At 38.4% G+C, this 15,482-nt stretch overlaps 2 protein-coding genes across 4 annotated transcripts; one reads left to right on the top strand and one right to left on the bottom strand.

Annotated features, from left to right (window-relative positions):
* Positions 1–1,879: 1,879 nt before the first annotated feature.
* Positions 1,880–5,695, bottom strand: LOC111802407 (monocopper oxidase-like protein SKU5). 2 transcript variants are annotated; one of them, XM_087127131.1, is made up of 9 exons: positions 5,419–5,695; positions 5,295–5,329; positions 5,102–5,211; positions 4,746–5,016; positions 3,589–3,718; positions 3,150–3,510; positions 2,707–3,075; positions 2,364–2,620; positions 1,880–2,177 (listed from the first exon to the last, which is right to left on the bottom strand). In XM_087127131.1, the coding sequence occupies exons 1-9, from the start codon at positions 5,477–5,479 to the stop codon at positions 2,128–2,130; spliced, it is 1,644 nt and encodes a 547-aa protein (XP_086983257.1). In that variant the 5' UTR covers positions 5,480–5,695; the 3' UTR covers positions 1,880–2,127. The 2 variants fall into 2 exon arrangements, with proteins under 2 accessions (XP_086983257.1, XP_023542526.1); XM_023686758.2 differs by having other exon boundaries at positions 1,882–2,177; positions 5,295–5,695.
* A 4,886-nt stretch (positions 5,696–10,581) lies between these two features.
* LOC111801990 (NAC domain containing protein 52-like) lies at positions 10,582–14,592 on the top strand. 2 transcript variants are annotated; one of them, XM_023686246.2, is made up of 4 exons: positions 10,582–10,988; positions 11,266–11,555; positions 11,802–12,044; positions 13,634–14,592. In XM_023686246.2, exons 1-4 carry the CDS (start codon positions 10,754–10,756, stop codon positions 14,216–14,218), a joined length of 1,353 nt encoding a protein of 450 aa, XP_023542014.1. In that variant the 5' UTR covers positions 10,582–10,753; the 3' UTR covers positions 14,219–14,592. The 2 variants fall into 2 exon arrangements, with proteins under 2 accessions (XP_023542014.1, XP_086983360.1); XM_087127234.1 differs by having other exon boundaries at positions 10,862–10,988; positions 11,243–11,555.
* The last annotated feature ends 890 nt before the right edge of the window (positions 14,593–15,482 follow it).

The following is a 15,482-nucleotide window of genomic DNA, read 5'->3' as shown; positions in this document are numbered from 1 at the left end:
ATTGCCTCTTAAGCTTTTTGTTCATGAGAACTGAATGAATGATGGGTATCTTTGTTTTGCTCTTCTTTTAGTTGAAGTAAATGTGATATCACTTAGAGAGAGAGAGATGGATGTTTGGCTAAGCCCCGACACCACCCCGTGAAGCCATCTCTCTCTTTCTCGGAGCGGTGACAAGAATTGTAACAACTCAAGTCCACCCCTAGCAGATATTGTAATCTTTGGGTTTTTTCTTTCAGGTTTCCCTTCAAGGTTTTTAAAACGCATCTGTTAGGGAGAGTTTTCCACACCCTTATAAAGAATGTTTCGTTCCCCTCTCCAACTGGTGTAGGGTCTCAGAAGCTGTAGTTTGTCATTTAGGCTATAAGGTTTAAGCTGATGTCGACAAGTAACGGCTCAAGCTCACCGCTAGTAGATATTGCACTCTTTGAGCTTTCCCTTTCAGGTTTCCCTAAAAGGTTTTTAAAACGTGTCTGCTAGGGAAAGGTTTCCACACCCTTATAAAGAATGTTTCGTTCTCCTCTCTAACCGAGGTGGGATCTCACAAGAATAGACCAACAAGTACAGGAAGGCAGTGAGTAGCTACAATATGCACATGAATCCACCTTTTGTCTTTTTTTTTCTCTCCAAACCATCAAAAAAACATTTAAAATAATGCTACCCATTAGCCAAGTTTTGTTCTTTTCTTTGCTCTTGGTCCACTCTTCTGTTAGTTACTACCCCACTCAAACACACCTAAGCAAGATGTGGAGTATTGGTTTTTATACTTTACGACCAAACACATTTTAATATGGTCCAGTGGCTTCTGAAACCTTCTGATGTCTTAAACCCATCACCTTCTAATCAGCTCATCCAATGTCATTCAACTTGTTCCTTACAACACTTTCTTTATTCAATCAGTTGTCTTAACTAATCTTCTTGCCTTAATGTCTTTACCCACCTAACCTTCTCAAGTAAGATAAGGATCATGTCGAGTGAGATTCCGCATCAGTTGGGGAGGAGAAGGAAACATTCTTTATAAGGGTGTGGAAACTTCTCCCTAGCATACGCGTTTTAAAAAATCTTGAGGAAAAGTCCAAAGAGGACAATATCTGCTAGCGGTGGGCTTGAGCTGTTACATGTTAACATCAAGCACGAACTTGTAGAAGTCAAGAGGTTGGCCATGGCAAGTGGAGGATTTGTTTGCTAATTTGAGGAGTTGAATTAAATCTTATAGCCTAAATCACAAACTAAAGGTAATGGATTGAACTGGGCTGGGCTAGTTTGGAGGTTTTCAGTTTTCATGTGAGATCCCACATCGGTTGGGGAGGAGAATGGAGCATTCTTTATAAAGGTGTGGAAACCTATCTTTAGCAAACGCGTTTTAAAAACCTTGAGGGGAAGTCCAAAAAAGAAAGCCCAAAGAGAACAATATCTACTAGTAGTGGGCTTGGGTCGTTACAGATGGTATTAAAGCCAAACACTAGGCAATTTGCTAGCGAAGAGGCTGAACCCCGAAGGGGGGTGGACACGAGGCGGTGTGCCAACAAAGACATTGGGCTCCAAAGGGGGGTGGATTGGGGGTTCCCACATCGATTAAAGAAGGGAACGTGTGCCAACAAGGATGTTGGGGGGATACATTGTGAGATCCCACATTGGTTGGGAGGAGAACGAAGCATTATTTATAAGGGTGTGGAAACTTCTCCCTAGCAAACGCGTTTTAAAAACCTTGAGGGGAAGCTCAAAAGAGAAAGCCCAAAGAAGACAATATCTGGTAGCGGTGGGCTTAGGCCGTTACAGGTCAAAATCATGAGATTGTTATTGGGTTTTCCTTGTTTTGTCATAATTTTGTTCATACCCAACAACCTGATTAAGGCTAACTTTAGGTTCAAGTTTACTGAATCCTGTTCTTTTTCAACTTTGTTCTTAACTTGCTTCTTATTTGATGCTTTTTTAAGTTTTAATTTGAACAAATGGAAGGCGTTGAAGATATAAGAAGCTTTCAAAATAACATTAATGAATCAGTTTGTGAGTATAGATGTCACAGACAGAATTTCCCCCTGTTGCAGGTCTCATAGGTTTTATCAGACAGTATTCAAACGAACAGTAATAGCTTAGCTTTATCGAGTCTTCGTAATCGCTGACCCACAATCACGGTCGGAGGCGATGCTCCAGCAAGGAAGAAGATTGATTAAAAATCCCTGTTAACAAACAAAACATCCCATAGTGATCAGTTTTATGGTTCAAGTGAAGACAACTTCCTAGGATGTTTGTGAATCTATGAACCAAACATAATGTTTCCTAGGATTGTGACATTAAGCAACAAACAAGAACATGCTATGTTAGGAACAGAAACAAAAAGAATGTGCAGTGGAAGCTATACAAACCGCAAAAAAGGAGGTTTTCCGGGGGAGGGCGCTCCTTAGCTGGGTTAGGATCATTGTCATGAACTCTTATGTAAAGTTCTTGACCAAGAAACCAGTTTTTCAAGAGCTGTGACCTTAAATTCCACATCCCTGGGTTGTCTAGGAAAGCATAAACTGCAGTCCAACCTCCGGGGTAGACCTGTACCGTTGATCTCACGACCGGATCGAATAGGTTGTATGTCGTACGCAATGCAGCCGTCCAATCTCCATCTCCGAACCTGGAAGTCATACACTAATCAGAACAGTTTTACAAAGAGAACCATCTTCAGATGGTTAAGCTCAGAACACTTTCTGTGATACTTACCCGACAACGTAGAACCCGAAACCGTCTAGGTGCCAAGAATCTATGAACTCCAAGTTGTTTTTAAAGACAAGTTCTATCCAACCCTTGTGGTTTCCAGTGACAACAGAAACTCCAAAAGAAGCATTAAGATTAACAGATTGAACAGGAAATGCATCAAGTTGGTATACCCCGGAACCATTAACTAATTGATCGGCGAGCTTCAACGGGGTATCGATTGTGAGATACGACACGTTGTTGACAACAATGTGTGGCGATCCCTTAATTACACCCTCTGAGTTTTGAAGGATGAACGTTTGTGATATGGTCACATTTGTTACATTGAAGGTTCCTTGTGGATTTGGCCTTGCAGCTCCTGTGGTCATGTTCCATCTGTGCAAGAACATATGGAGAATCAGATACTAATTATGAGCACTTGTTCATCTTTGGTTGCTTGACATATTTACCTAATGGATTTTGCTTGATCTATTGAGAAGTTGATATCAAATGGATCGGGGCCAGTCGGTAGAGGGCCAACGGGTTGTGCAACGGAATTCGAATAGTGTAGCACTCCAACGCCGACGAGGCTGCTAAATTCTGTGGCATTCAGCAACTTAGGAGATGCTACAATGAAATAATCAGCATCCACCTGATTTGCAGTGACAAGAACAGAATAGGACTGCCCCACATGAACATCAAGTGAATCTAATATGGTCTGATTGGTGTAAGATCCTTCTGTCTCAACCAACAACATTCTATGGTTCTGAATCCTGAAGTTGAAACTAAGAGTCGTCCCCACGTTCGATATCCTGAACCGGTAAACGTTCCCTGCAAGCCATATCATTTGAGTTCAAGAAACTTTAAGATGCACTTGCATAGCAACAGCAACAGCAATAGCATGGTTACCTTGAGTGACAGTAAATGATTCAAAGGCTTTTCCTTGTGGGTTGCCAAAAGGTGGCTTCCCATTCATCAACATGATGTTTGGGATGCTATCGAATGCGATTGTTGGATCGGTCATTAAGGATCGGGTTACCTATTTGAATAACGTGCAGAAACAAATGCATTAAGCTCGAGAAATCCAGAGGAAAAACCAAAAACAACATAGAACTCCCAACATGCTTTAAGAATAAGACTAGTAGTACAGTTACTGTGAGATCTCACATCGATTGGAGAGGGGAATGAAACATTCTTTATAAGGGTGTGGAAATCTCTTCCTAGCAGACACGTTTTAAAATCTCAAGGGGAAGCCTGGAAGAGAAAGCCCAAAGAGGACAATATCTTAGCGATGGACTTGAGCTGTTACAAATGGTATCAGAGCCAGACATCGGACGGTGTGTCTGCGGGGACACTGAGCCTTTAAGGGGGGTGGACACCGGGCAGTGTGCCAATGAGGACACTAAGCCTCAAAGGGGGGTGGACACCGAGCGGTGTGCCAACGAGGATGCTGGGTGCCGAAGAGAGGTGGATTGTGAGATCCCACGTCGATGGGAGAGGAGAACGAGTACCAACGAGAACGCTGGCCCCGAAGGGGAGTGGATTGTGAGATCCCACAACGATCGGAGAGGGGGAACAAAACATTCTTTATAAGGGTGTGAAAACTTCTCCCTAGCAGATGTGTTTTAAAACCTTGAGGGGAAGCCGGAATGGAAAACCCAAAAGAAGACAATATCAGCTGGTGGTGGGCTTGGGCTATCAGAGCCAAGCACCGGACGGTGTGTCAACGAGGACACTGAGCCTCGAAGGGGGGTGGACACCAGGCGGTATGTCAGTAAGGACACTGAGCCTCGAAGGGGGTAGACACCAGGCGGTGTGCCAACGAGGATGCTGGGTCCCAGAGGGGGGTGGATTGTAAGATCCCACTTCGAAGGGAGAGGAGAACGAGTGCCAAGAGGACACTAGCCCCCAAAAGGGGGATGCATTGTGAGATCTCACATCGATTTTATAAAGATGTAGAAACCTATCCGTAGTAGACGCGTTTTAAAACCTTGAATGAAAGCTCGAAAGAAAAAGCCCAAAAAGGATAACATCTACTAGCAGTGGGCTTGAGCTGTTACCGTTACCTTATAGTTATCAAAAGACCAATCACCAATGAGAAGATCAAACTCATCTTCCGGTTTTGCAAACGGAACAGCGATCACATTCCGATTATTGACACGAATCGGTCCAAATCCTCCAGCCGCCTTCTGAAAGTTGATAGATGGAAAGTAGAAGAAGCTACCAATTTGATCCTTAGTCTGAAACACATAAGTCCAGTTTGTACCAGGCAAAATAGGACAGTTTGTTCCAGAAACACCATCTTGCCATGAATTTAGCCTTTGTTGTATCCCATTCCTACATCAACCAACCCCCAAAAACCTCAAAAAAAACATACACAAATCCAACATTTTTGTTCCTCAAACATTATCCACATTCATACCATGTAAAAAGAAGAGGCTCATCCAAATTGTTAAAGACATTCACATGAACAAAATCATTCGTTGTGGTATTAATCAAAGGTCCTGGGAACAACCCATTAATGGCAATAACCTAAAAACCAAGAGAAACAAAGAACAGTAAAGTTACAGAGCTCAATCAATATCAACAATGGCAGAATCAATACACATTCTTACAGGCTGCAGCTGAGACACCGGCTGGATTGTGGAGTCTAGGGCCACGTTCCATTCAAGAAAGATATCAATGGCGTTCACAGTGATAGCAAAAAGGCCAATAAGAACAAGATGAACAAATGGGTACCTGTGGAAACCAGTAAAAGCCATTGTAGTGGGAACAGAACAGAGGAAGGGCATAGATTCATGTTGCAATGATGTGGGGTTATAAACAGGAGGAGATTTCCAAGAAAGATGGAGGGAAAAAGGAAAAAAACAAAAGGAATGAAGGAATGAAATGTGTTGAATATTAAACAGAGCCGGCAGCGGCTGTTTTGGCTCTGTTTTGGATGAATGAGGCTGAAAAGGGACGAAGTTTCTTAGTTGAAGGCTTGAAACTGGCTTGGCCGGGTTTTTCCCTTTTGACAAATGTCATCATGGCCTGAGATTACAAGGCTGCTGATGATCTTATTGATTTTGATTTTGATTTTGAAAGTTAATATGTTTGTCTCAATTTTTTATTTTGGTCATGAACACGACCCTCCACGGTATCATATTGTCCACTTTGAGAGTATTCTTTGTTTATAAACAACTCATGATCGTTCCCTAAATTAGCCAATGTGGGACTTGTCTTAGTCATTTTTTACTGTCTTCGTACCTTCAAGTAGGCTTGACTCATTTTTCTCTTTTGTTCGACATTTGAGCATTTACCAATCTATTGACACGACTAAGTTTAGGGCAGCTCTGATACCATGATAGATGAACACGACCCTCCACAATGGTATGATATTGTCCACTTTGAGCATAAGCTCTCTTGGCTTTGCTTTGGGCTTCCCTAAAAGGCCTCGTACCAATGGAGAGAGTATTCTTTGTTTATAAACCCATGATCATTCCCTAAATTAGCCGACGTGGGACTTTCATCATCCAACATAAACTATGCAAAAAAAAAAGAAAACGTTCTTTACATCAAGTTGATACGAAATCTAACGATAAAAGGCCGCTAAAGCAAGAATATCATACCTATGTTTTTGTTTGGTAACACCATTTTGTTGAAGTGTATAAGAACACGACTTCTTATGAAGAACACCATGTGAAGTAAAGAATTAATTAATTGTGGGATGTGACCAAGAAGCAACGATCTGAGTGTTTGTGAGATTCGACGTTGATTGGAGAGGGGAACGAAACATTTCTTACAAGGGTGTGGAAATCTCTCTGTAACATACGGTTTTAAAACCGTGAGACTGAGAGTGATACGTAACGGCCGAATTGATAATATCTACTAGTGGTGGGCTTGAGCTATTACAAATGGTATCAGAGTCGGACACCAAACCGTGTGCCAGCGAGGACGTTAGGCCCCCTAAGAGAGGTGGATTGTGAGATCCCACATTGGTTGGAGAAGGGAACAAAACATTTCTTACAAGAGTATGGAAACCTCTCCTTAATAGACGCGTTTTAAAATCGTGAAGTTGACGGCGGTACGTAATGAGCCAAAGCGAACAATATTTGTTAGTGGTGGGTTTGGGCCATTACAAATGGTATCAGAGCCAGACACCGAATGATGGTGGATTGTAAGATCTCACATCGGTTGGAGATGGACACAAATCATTCCTTATAAGCATGTAAAAACCTCTCTCTAATAGAAAACATACGTGTTTTTAAAACCGTGAGGTTGACGACGATACGTAACGAGCCAAAGTGAACAATATCTATTAACGATAGACTTGAACTATTACACTATCCTTGATACTATTGTACGAATTTTAGATATCATAGAAGGATAACGTTGACTCTCAACACCCTATCAAAATTTGTCCTCGTAAATTATACTAGCCGAGTCCACCTCTACATGCGTACGTGGTGCACCTTGATCAATCTTAAATGCTAACGTTTAATGTGGCTACTCTTTTTCTATGGCGAGGCTTCCTCCTCCCTCCTTTTGAATCCAAATATCCAAATCAACTAATCATAGATTGTTTTGGTCTAATAAGTTCCTAAACTTTAAAATATTTTTAATATATATTAATTTTGTTTTCTAATCTATGCAATACTCAATTTTTGTCGGTAAATTTATTAATTTTAAAAAATATTGAACATTTTACAAATTTTTAAATTTAAATTGAAATTCATTCTTAATACAGCTAATACCATTTTAGTCCATATACCTTCGATTTCATTCCATTTTTTTAAATATTTAAATTTAATTTTTATATTTTCAATAAAATTTAAAATTAGTCACTCACATTAATTTAATTTTTATAAAATTGTAATAAAAGCCACAATATAAACTTAATTACAAAATTTATTAAGAAAAAATAAAGGACGCTATTATTTTTTAAAAATTAATATTAAACTAATAGAAAAGGTAATTTTAAACTATATACTAAATTTATGTGTAATTATCTCGATTCTAATTAATTAATTAATTATATATATGTGTGTGTGTGTGTGGACAACTGGGTGAATTGTATAGTGGAAAATGGTGGTGGGGTAAAGCCACCGATTACTTGCCATACAGGTAACTGCTATCCTGCGCCGTACTCAACCCTTGATTGCCGCCCCTTTTTCTAATTTTTTTTTTTTAAATAAGGTTGTTCCATTATTAAATTAGTTTCTATAATTCCATAATAATTCAAATTTAATTTTGGCTTCATTGTTTTAGTCAACCATCTCAATTTGCTTAAAAAATAAATACAAATTGAATTTTTTTAAATTATAGACTTAAATTGGAAATTTATAGAAGTATATCTATTTTGAAATTGTGGTCGAATCATAAAAACTAAATTTATAATTTATAATTTAAAATTATGGTCATTATCTCGGTTTAAAAGGATTACTCACATATCGTCCTAGCTTTCAATGTTTTGTTCTCATCTCAAATCGATGTGGGATCTCATAATTTATCCCCTTGGGGTAACGTCCTCGCTAGCACATTACCCCGTGTCTGACTTTGATACCATTTGTAATGATCCAAGCCCACTGCTGGTAGATATTGTCTGTCGGTGTCTAGCTCTCTCTCCAATCAATGTGGGGTCTCACAATCTACCCCCTTTGGGAGTAGTGTTCTCAGTGGGACACTGCCCTGGTGTCTGGTTTTGATGCCATTTGTAATGGCCCAAGCCTACCACTAACAGATATTGTCCACCGGTGTCTGACTCTCTCTCCAACCGATGTGGGATCTCACAATCTACCCTCCTTGGAGGCAGCGTCCTCACTGACACACTGCCCCGTGTTTTGTTTTGATACTGTTTGTAATGACCCAAGCCCACAGCTAGTAGATATTGTCTGCCGGTGTCTTTAACTCTAACACCATTTGTAATGGTCCAAGCCCACCGTCAGCAGATATTGTTCGTTGGTGTCTGACTCTCTCTCCAACTAATGTGGGATCTCACAATCTACCCTTAGCACACCACCCTAGTGTCTTGTTCTGATACCATTTGTAATGCTTTAAGCCCACCACTAGCAGATATTATGCGTCGGTGTCTGACTCTCTCTCCCACCAATGTGGGATCTCACAATCTACCCTCCTTGGAGGCAGCGTCCTCACTGACACACCGCCCGGTGTTTGGTTTTGATACCATTTGTAATGACCCAAGTCCACAGCAAACAGACATTGTCCGCCGGTGTCTCTAAATCTGATACCATTTGAAATGCTCCAAGCCCACCGCTAGTAGATATTGTCCGCTTTGGTCCATTACGTATCCTCGTCAGCCTCACGATTTTATAATATGTATGTTAGAGAGACGTTTCTACACTCTTATAAATGATGCTTCGTTCCCCGTTAAAAAGAATTTTTAGTAGATAAATTTAATTCTTAGTATTTCATCCCTCCAAGCCATAATTTTTTTTTTTATAATATAAAAAATAATAAATATTTATATCCAATCATTTTTTAATTAATTTTTTATTTTTTGTTTTCGCTAAATCATTGCACTTGACTTTAATCATTTTCACTCATTAAAAAAAAGTATATTTATAAGATAAACATCCACAATTGATTTGTCATTTTCCAATCATTTATTCAAATTGCGTTACTTTCAATTTTTTAATTCATATATATATATAAACTTATTTTTATCTCAATTCTCAAAATAAAATTAAAAGCTTTTTAAAATTATTATTATTATTATCATAAATTCAATAAACATTTATTCTAATTTGTTTTTATTAATTTATTTCATGATTATAATTGCAGAAATTCACGTTTTTTCCTTTAAAATAATAATTTTTTTTTAATTATTAGTTCTTTGATGACGTGTACTACTAAAAACGACACCTCGTATTGACATGATATTTTCCGACACATTATGACGTTACTTATTTTACTTGAACAACTTTTAAGATCTAAGATTCTCCGTAAATTAATACAAGTTATTTTAACGTATTTTATTTTCTTCTAGAAGATTGCTCCGCGTAAAATACGCTTAATTTTAAAATTTATGTAATTGAGTTATCAGAAATGATGTTATTAATTACTAATTATTTTAATTCTTTTTTAATCATAATTTAATATCCTCACGATCAGAGTACAACGTTACAATTGGTATCAGAACCTATTTTTAGGGTTATGTTGACTACTTACGTAAACTATAATAAATTTTCGTGACTAAGCAATAAAACCATTATCACTTCCAAGTAAAGGCAATACCATGGTGCAGGAGTGACGAGTAGGGTTAAGAGACTCGATTATTGGATGACTTCAGAGATATATATTTTATGGATGTCCCTGCCTCCAGTTTACGAGGACTAGAAAGTTTCTAATATTGGTTTGATTTGTTTTACACGCTTGTCTCCTGTAACAAACCAAACTCAAGCCCATCGCTAGCAAATATTGTTCGTTTTGGTCCGTTACGTATCGTTGTCAGCCTCATGATTTTAAAACACGTCTACTATGGAGAGGTTTCCACACCCGTATCAGGGATGTTTCGTTCTCCTCTCCAACCGATGTGGGATCTAACAATCCATTTCCCTTCGGAGCCTAGTGTTCTTGCTGGCACACCACCCTACGTCAATACCATTTGTAACAGCCCAAACCCACCACTAATAGATATTGTCCACATTGACCCATTACGTATCGCATAGATTTTAAAATGTGTATATTAAGGAGAGATTTTCACACATTTAAAAGGAATATATAATTAAAATAATAAATTAATAGATAAATACCAATTTAAAAATAGCTCAACTGATAACAAATAGTCAAATACTGGGGATTATTGAACTCAACTCACACGTTAAGATTTATTGATATTTATTGATAGTTACTTCATTACCAAATATAAAAGAAAATTTAAAATAAATAAATAAATTCAAAAATGTGAAATGGTTTTCTCTTTCCCTAGAAAAGAATACCTTGTAATTGAAGGTATCTTTACGTAGTTTCTTCAGCACCAATCAAAGTCTTATCTTCAACCTTTGAAAACCCTGATCTCCATTTCCAGACCTTCGCTCTCTCTGATTTGCAAATCCAGTACGGATTTTCGCTAATGGGTTCTGAAACCTTGACTCTATCGCCGCCTCTAGCTCTAACGAAGCCCGTTGCCGCCGCAGCAGCAGCAGCAGCCGCCGCCCCAACAGCACTAGCTCCAGGGTTTCGGTTCCATCCGACCGACGAAGAGCTCGTTATTTACTACCTCAAGCGCAAGGTCTGTGGAAAATCCTTCCGTTTCAATGCTATTTCTGAGGTCGATATCTACAAGAGTGAGCCGTGGGACCTTGCAGGTAACTCAGATGCTTCGGAGCTTTGTTCTCATCTTGTATGATTCTTCTAATTTTGTTTATTTTATACTCTTATCGGCTTGTTTTTTAGGTGGATTGTTGATCGATTGGTCTTTTTGGGCGTTTATTTTCCCCTGATTGTGATTTTCCCCCAACTTGCCCCATTTTTAAATAGCTTTCTTGCTCTCTGATTGTACTTTTATACTGATTTGAAGGTTTCTTTATTGAGTGTCTGAATCACGTCTTTGAATTTCTAGATTTGTTTGAATGTTATATTTAGGAAAGTCGAGGTTGAAGAGCAGGGACCAAGAGTACTACTTCTTTAGTGTGTTGGACAAGAAATATGGAAATGGTGCTAGGATGAATAGGGCTACAAGCCAAGGGTACTGGAAAGCCACTGGTAATGATCGACAAGTCCGCCATGATACGAGGACTGTTGGCTTGAAGAAAACATTAGTTTTCCACAGTGGTAGAGCTCCTGATGGGAAGCGGACCAATTGGGTTATGCATGAGTATAGGCTTGTAGATGAAGAACTGGAGAAAGCGGGAGCAGGAACGGGTAGCTCGAAGGTGAGGCCATCATGAAAATCTGCCATGGCAGTCCATTTTGTGTTCTTTTGGCGGCTGTGCGAGTTCTGGTACTTGTGAAATATGTTTAGGCGAAGTTTAGAGTTTGAATGACAATTTTAAGCTTCGGTATTCCTTTTTTCTTTTCTTTTATGCACTTGTTTCAGCAACCATAGTGTTTTGATTTGCATTTGAAGTTTAGCTTCTTACAACAGCTTTTTGTTTCCTATTCCCTCTCCTTTGGAGAAGGATGCCTATGTTTTATGCAGAGTGTTCCACAAAAGTAATATAGGACCTCCGAATGGACACCGATACGCACCTTTTATTGAGGAGGAATGGGATGACGGTGGGTCAGTTTTGATTCCCGGAGAAGAGATTGCAGACGGTGTAGTAGCTAGTCACGATACACAGTCTGAAAAGAACAGCAATAGCGTGTGTGCTGCTGAGGATCGTAATAACCATGTCTGCGGCGATGGAAAGGATGGTATGCAGGTATGTGTTTATCTGAATTTAGTTAGGAACTCATTTCAGAGTGAAGTACTTAAGTTTCTTTCAAATATCATATGAATGAGTTACAGAGTTATGTCTCATCTTGTATATAAGTGTTGATTGTTACTGCCATAGTAGAACTGCACTTGTGCTTTCCCCGAGTCGGTGTATCTTGTGCAGGATGGAGGCCGAGCGCAACATCACATTTTTCTTGGTTGCTCCTTTTTTAATAGATTCTGGACCTTCATACTCTTCTCCTTTAATTGGTAAATGGCCCTCCTTAGTAATGAAGAGCCTTCTTGATTTTGGTCATCCGTTCAACCAGAAAAAGATCATTTAACTTCAATTTATTAGTGATTTCTATTGGAACTTTTGGCTTGAGTGGAACAACAGTTAGTTCCTATTTCTTTTCTGGCTGTCTCTTGACGTAAACTATATGCTCCTTCCAACAACTATGGCTTGGAAGAGTTTCTTTTATTCCTTTCGTTTGGGACTTGGCTTTCCTCTTTTGCGATTTCATATCGTGTACGATTTGGTCGATTTCTTATCGTTAAACTAACAAAAAAAGAAAGAAAGAAGAAAAAGAAAGGAGACCTAAGCATCAAGAGTTGACTGACTATCTACTAGTATCCTTTAGTCTAGACGTTCAAGACCTGAGACTTGACTGTTGAAACTACACGGAGCTAAAGGTAGATCACCCTATTCGGTCACTCGTGCCTGAAAGGGGTAGGAGTCTTAGGCAGAAATCTGAGTGTAACAACCTAAGCTCACCGCTAGCAGATATTGTCTTGTTTGGGCATTTCCTTTCGGGCTTCCCCTCAAAAGGTTTTTAAAACGCTTCTGCTAGAGAGAGGTTTCCACACCCTTATAAAGAATGCTTCGTTCCCATCTCCAATCGATGTGGGATCTCATAATTCACCTCCCTTCAGGGCCTAGTGTCTTCGTTGACACTCGTTTCCCTCTCTCATCGATGTGGGATCTTACAATCCACCTTCCTTCGGGGCTTAGCGTCCTCGCTGGCACATTGCCCGGTGTCTGACTCTAATACCATTTTTAACAGCTCAAGCTCACCGCTAGCAGGTATTGTCCTTTTCGGGCTTCCCCTCAAGATTTTTAAAATGCATATGCTAGAGAGAGGTTTCCACACCCTTGTAAAGAATGTTTCGTTCCCCTCTCCAACGCGTTTGATTCCATTTCCATTTGTCATAGGAAGGTTCCATGATTATTTATTATCATAAAGAGAAGAATATCTCTCCAAAAATCAATTCAATAACTTCTGTTACGAGTGGTGATGGACTATAGGATGAAGTCTTGGAAGTCGACTCATTATCCAACAATTAAGTCTCAGTTTTAGTGGATCCAACTATTGTGCAATGGTATGCATCAATTGTTATTTGCTTATCTTCTTAAGGTGCAAATTGGTTTGTTTGATGGGTTGTTTTCTGAAACATATTCCTGGAAAATGACATGACAGGTCTAGTGAGGATATTCGTTCATGCATTTTTATCATCGACTCGATGATGCATAATTTCTCGATGTTTATTTTGTCGACATTTCTGAAAGCGACCTTCCATTTTTGGTTTCTCATCCAGGAAAGAACTCAGTTCATCAATAAAGATCTTGTTATGTCAAATGATCCTCCAAGAAACTCCCACAGCTTTTTGTTTATGTGCAAAAGTGAGGAACTCGAGGATTATACTCCACCTTCGATTATCGCTAATCCGAAACCCTTCTCGCTTATGAAGTATAAACGAAGAAGGCAAAGCGACTTACCCTCTGAACTTTCAAAAGCTTCAGAAAACTCATCCATGTCAAACGAAGAACTCAGTCTATCTGAAATTGCCACTGCATCGCAGACGGATGTAACGACGAGTAGTGCGACGACACCAACTACGAAAAACTTTCTTTCTACCTTAGTGGAATATTCACTCTTAGAATCTACAGAACCAAAGGATTCCCCTGCTCCTCCACCTGCATTAGAAACCTCAGATCTTAGTTCATCTGTGCATCCAAGCATCCTGAAATTCATCCAAGATTTGCAACATGAGATCCACAAGACTTCTATGGAGAGGGAGACACTGAAGTTTGAGCTGTTGAGCGCTCGAGCCATGATCAGTATCCTTCAATCCCGGATTGTCGTGCTGAATAAGGAAATCAATGATTTGAAATCAAACTGATTTGAAGTCAAACTATGATTAGTAGTATCCTTCAATCCTGGATCGTCACGCTGAATACACAGACTGTAACGATAACGAAGAAAAATGTCGAGAGCCAATGGCTATGCCCTGTAAATTGTTGCTGCCATCGTGGTCTCATGGACGTTATCGTTGTAATGTAACTAGCTTAGTTGTCTAAGCAATTAAGCTATTTGTTGTATGAGTATCAAGTTAGTAAGAACTTGCAACCTGTTTAGTGAAAGACCATGCTAAACTTCATGATGTGCTATGGCTATAGACCATTGATGTTGTAACTTCAGTTTCTCAGCTGGTGGCATTTCATGGAATAAGGTTGTCATAACTATTAATGTGATCCCCATATCGGGTTTCTGTTCCGTTCAAATTTACCCGTAATTTATTATTGGTTAAATTACAAGTTTAGTTGATGAACTGTCATGTATAGACTATGTATCAGTCTAAATGGTCCTTAAACTTCAAAATATTTCTAACAGGTTCTAGTCTAAATAGTCTCTAAACTTGAAATATTTCTAACAGGTCAGATCTTTCAATTTTCTGAACGGTTATCTTGTTTAATTTCATATTTTCTGAACGGTTATCTTGTTTAATTTCATATTTTCTAAACTGTTATCTTATTGAATTTCATATTTTCTGAACTGTTATCTTGTTTAGTTTTATATTTTTTTTAACTGTTATCTTGTTTAGTTTCATATTTTCTCAACCGTTATCTTGTTTAGTTTCATATTTTCTGAAACAATTATATTTTCTGAACAGTGATCTTGTTTAATTTCATATTTTCTGAACTGTCATCTGGTTTAATTTCATACTTGGAATTGACAAATAAACGGTAAAAATTTAATGACTAAATTCATAATTTAATATTTTATATTTATCCATTCGAGCTTCCAAAAACTGATATATTATATTTTCTTAAGCGGTAAGCAAAAGAGATTTTGTCCCATTGAACTCTAAAAAGATCATGAATGAAAATATTTTAAAAGTTGGTAATTATTTACTTTTTCCAACGTGTAAAATATTTATTTATTTATTTTTAGATATTTCCTTTCAAGATATAATCTTTTAATTTATTAAAATTATAAAGTTACGTGGAGCCAAACCCAATGAGAGGAGTATGACTCGACATTTGTACTTTTATAATATGAATAAATAATTTATTTTAATTTAAAACTAAAATATTTTTTAATTTTTTAATTTTTTAATTTTTTTTTTTTGGACTTATTACAAAATTTCTTGTAAGTTCCATGAA

The sequence above is a fragment of the Cucurbita pepo genome, chromosome 9 (genome assembly GCF_057944985.1).
Source record: "Cucurbita pepo subsp. pepo isolate OVF chromosome 9, ASM5794498v1, whole genome shotgun sequence".
NCBI lineage: Eukaryota > Viridiplantae > Streptophyta > Magnoliopsida > Cucurbitales > Cucurbitaceae > Cucurbita > Cucurbita pepo.
This window is presented reverse-complemented; position numbering and strand designations above follow the sequence as displayed.

Excerpts from the sequence above, each read along its gene's own strand:
- LOC111802407 (XM_023686758.2), bottom strand. The coding sequence starts at position 5,471 with ATGCCCTTCCTCTGTTCTGTTCCCACTACAATGGCTTTTACTGGTTTC. Across the intron at positions 5,212-5,294 it reads CGGTGTCTCAGCTGCAGCCT|GTTATTGCCATTAATGGGTT; the intron begins GTAAGAATGTGT and ends CTTGGTTTTTAG. Across the intron at positions 5,017-5,101 it reads GAGCCTCTTCTTTTTACATG|GAATGGGATACAACAAAGGC; the intron begins GTATGAATGTGG and ends TGGTTGATGTAG.
- LOC111801990 (XM_023686246.2), top strand. The coding sequence starts at position 10,754 with ATGGGTTCTGAAACCTTGACTCTATCGCCGCCTCTAGCTCTAACGAAG. Across the intron at positions 10,989-11,265 it reads TGAGCCGTGGGACCTTGCAG|GAAAGTCGAGGTTGAAGAGC; the intron begins GTAACTCAGATG and ends TGTTATATTTAG. Across the intron at positions 12,045-13,633 it reads ATGGAAAGGATGGTATGCAG|GAAAGAACTCAGTTCATCAA; the intron begins GTATGTGTTTAT and ends TTTCTCATCCAG.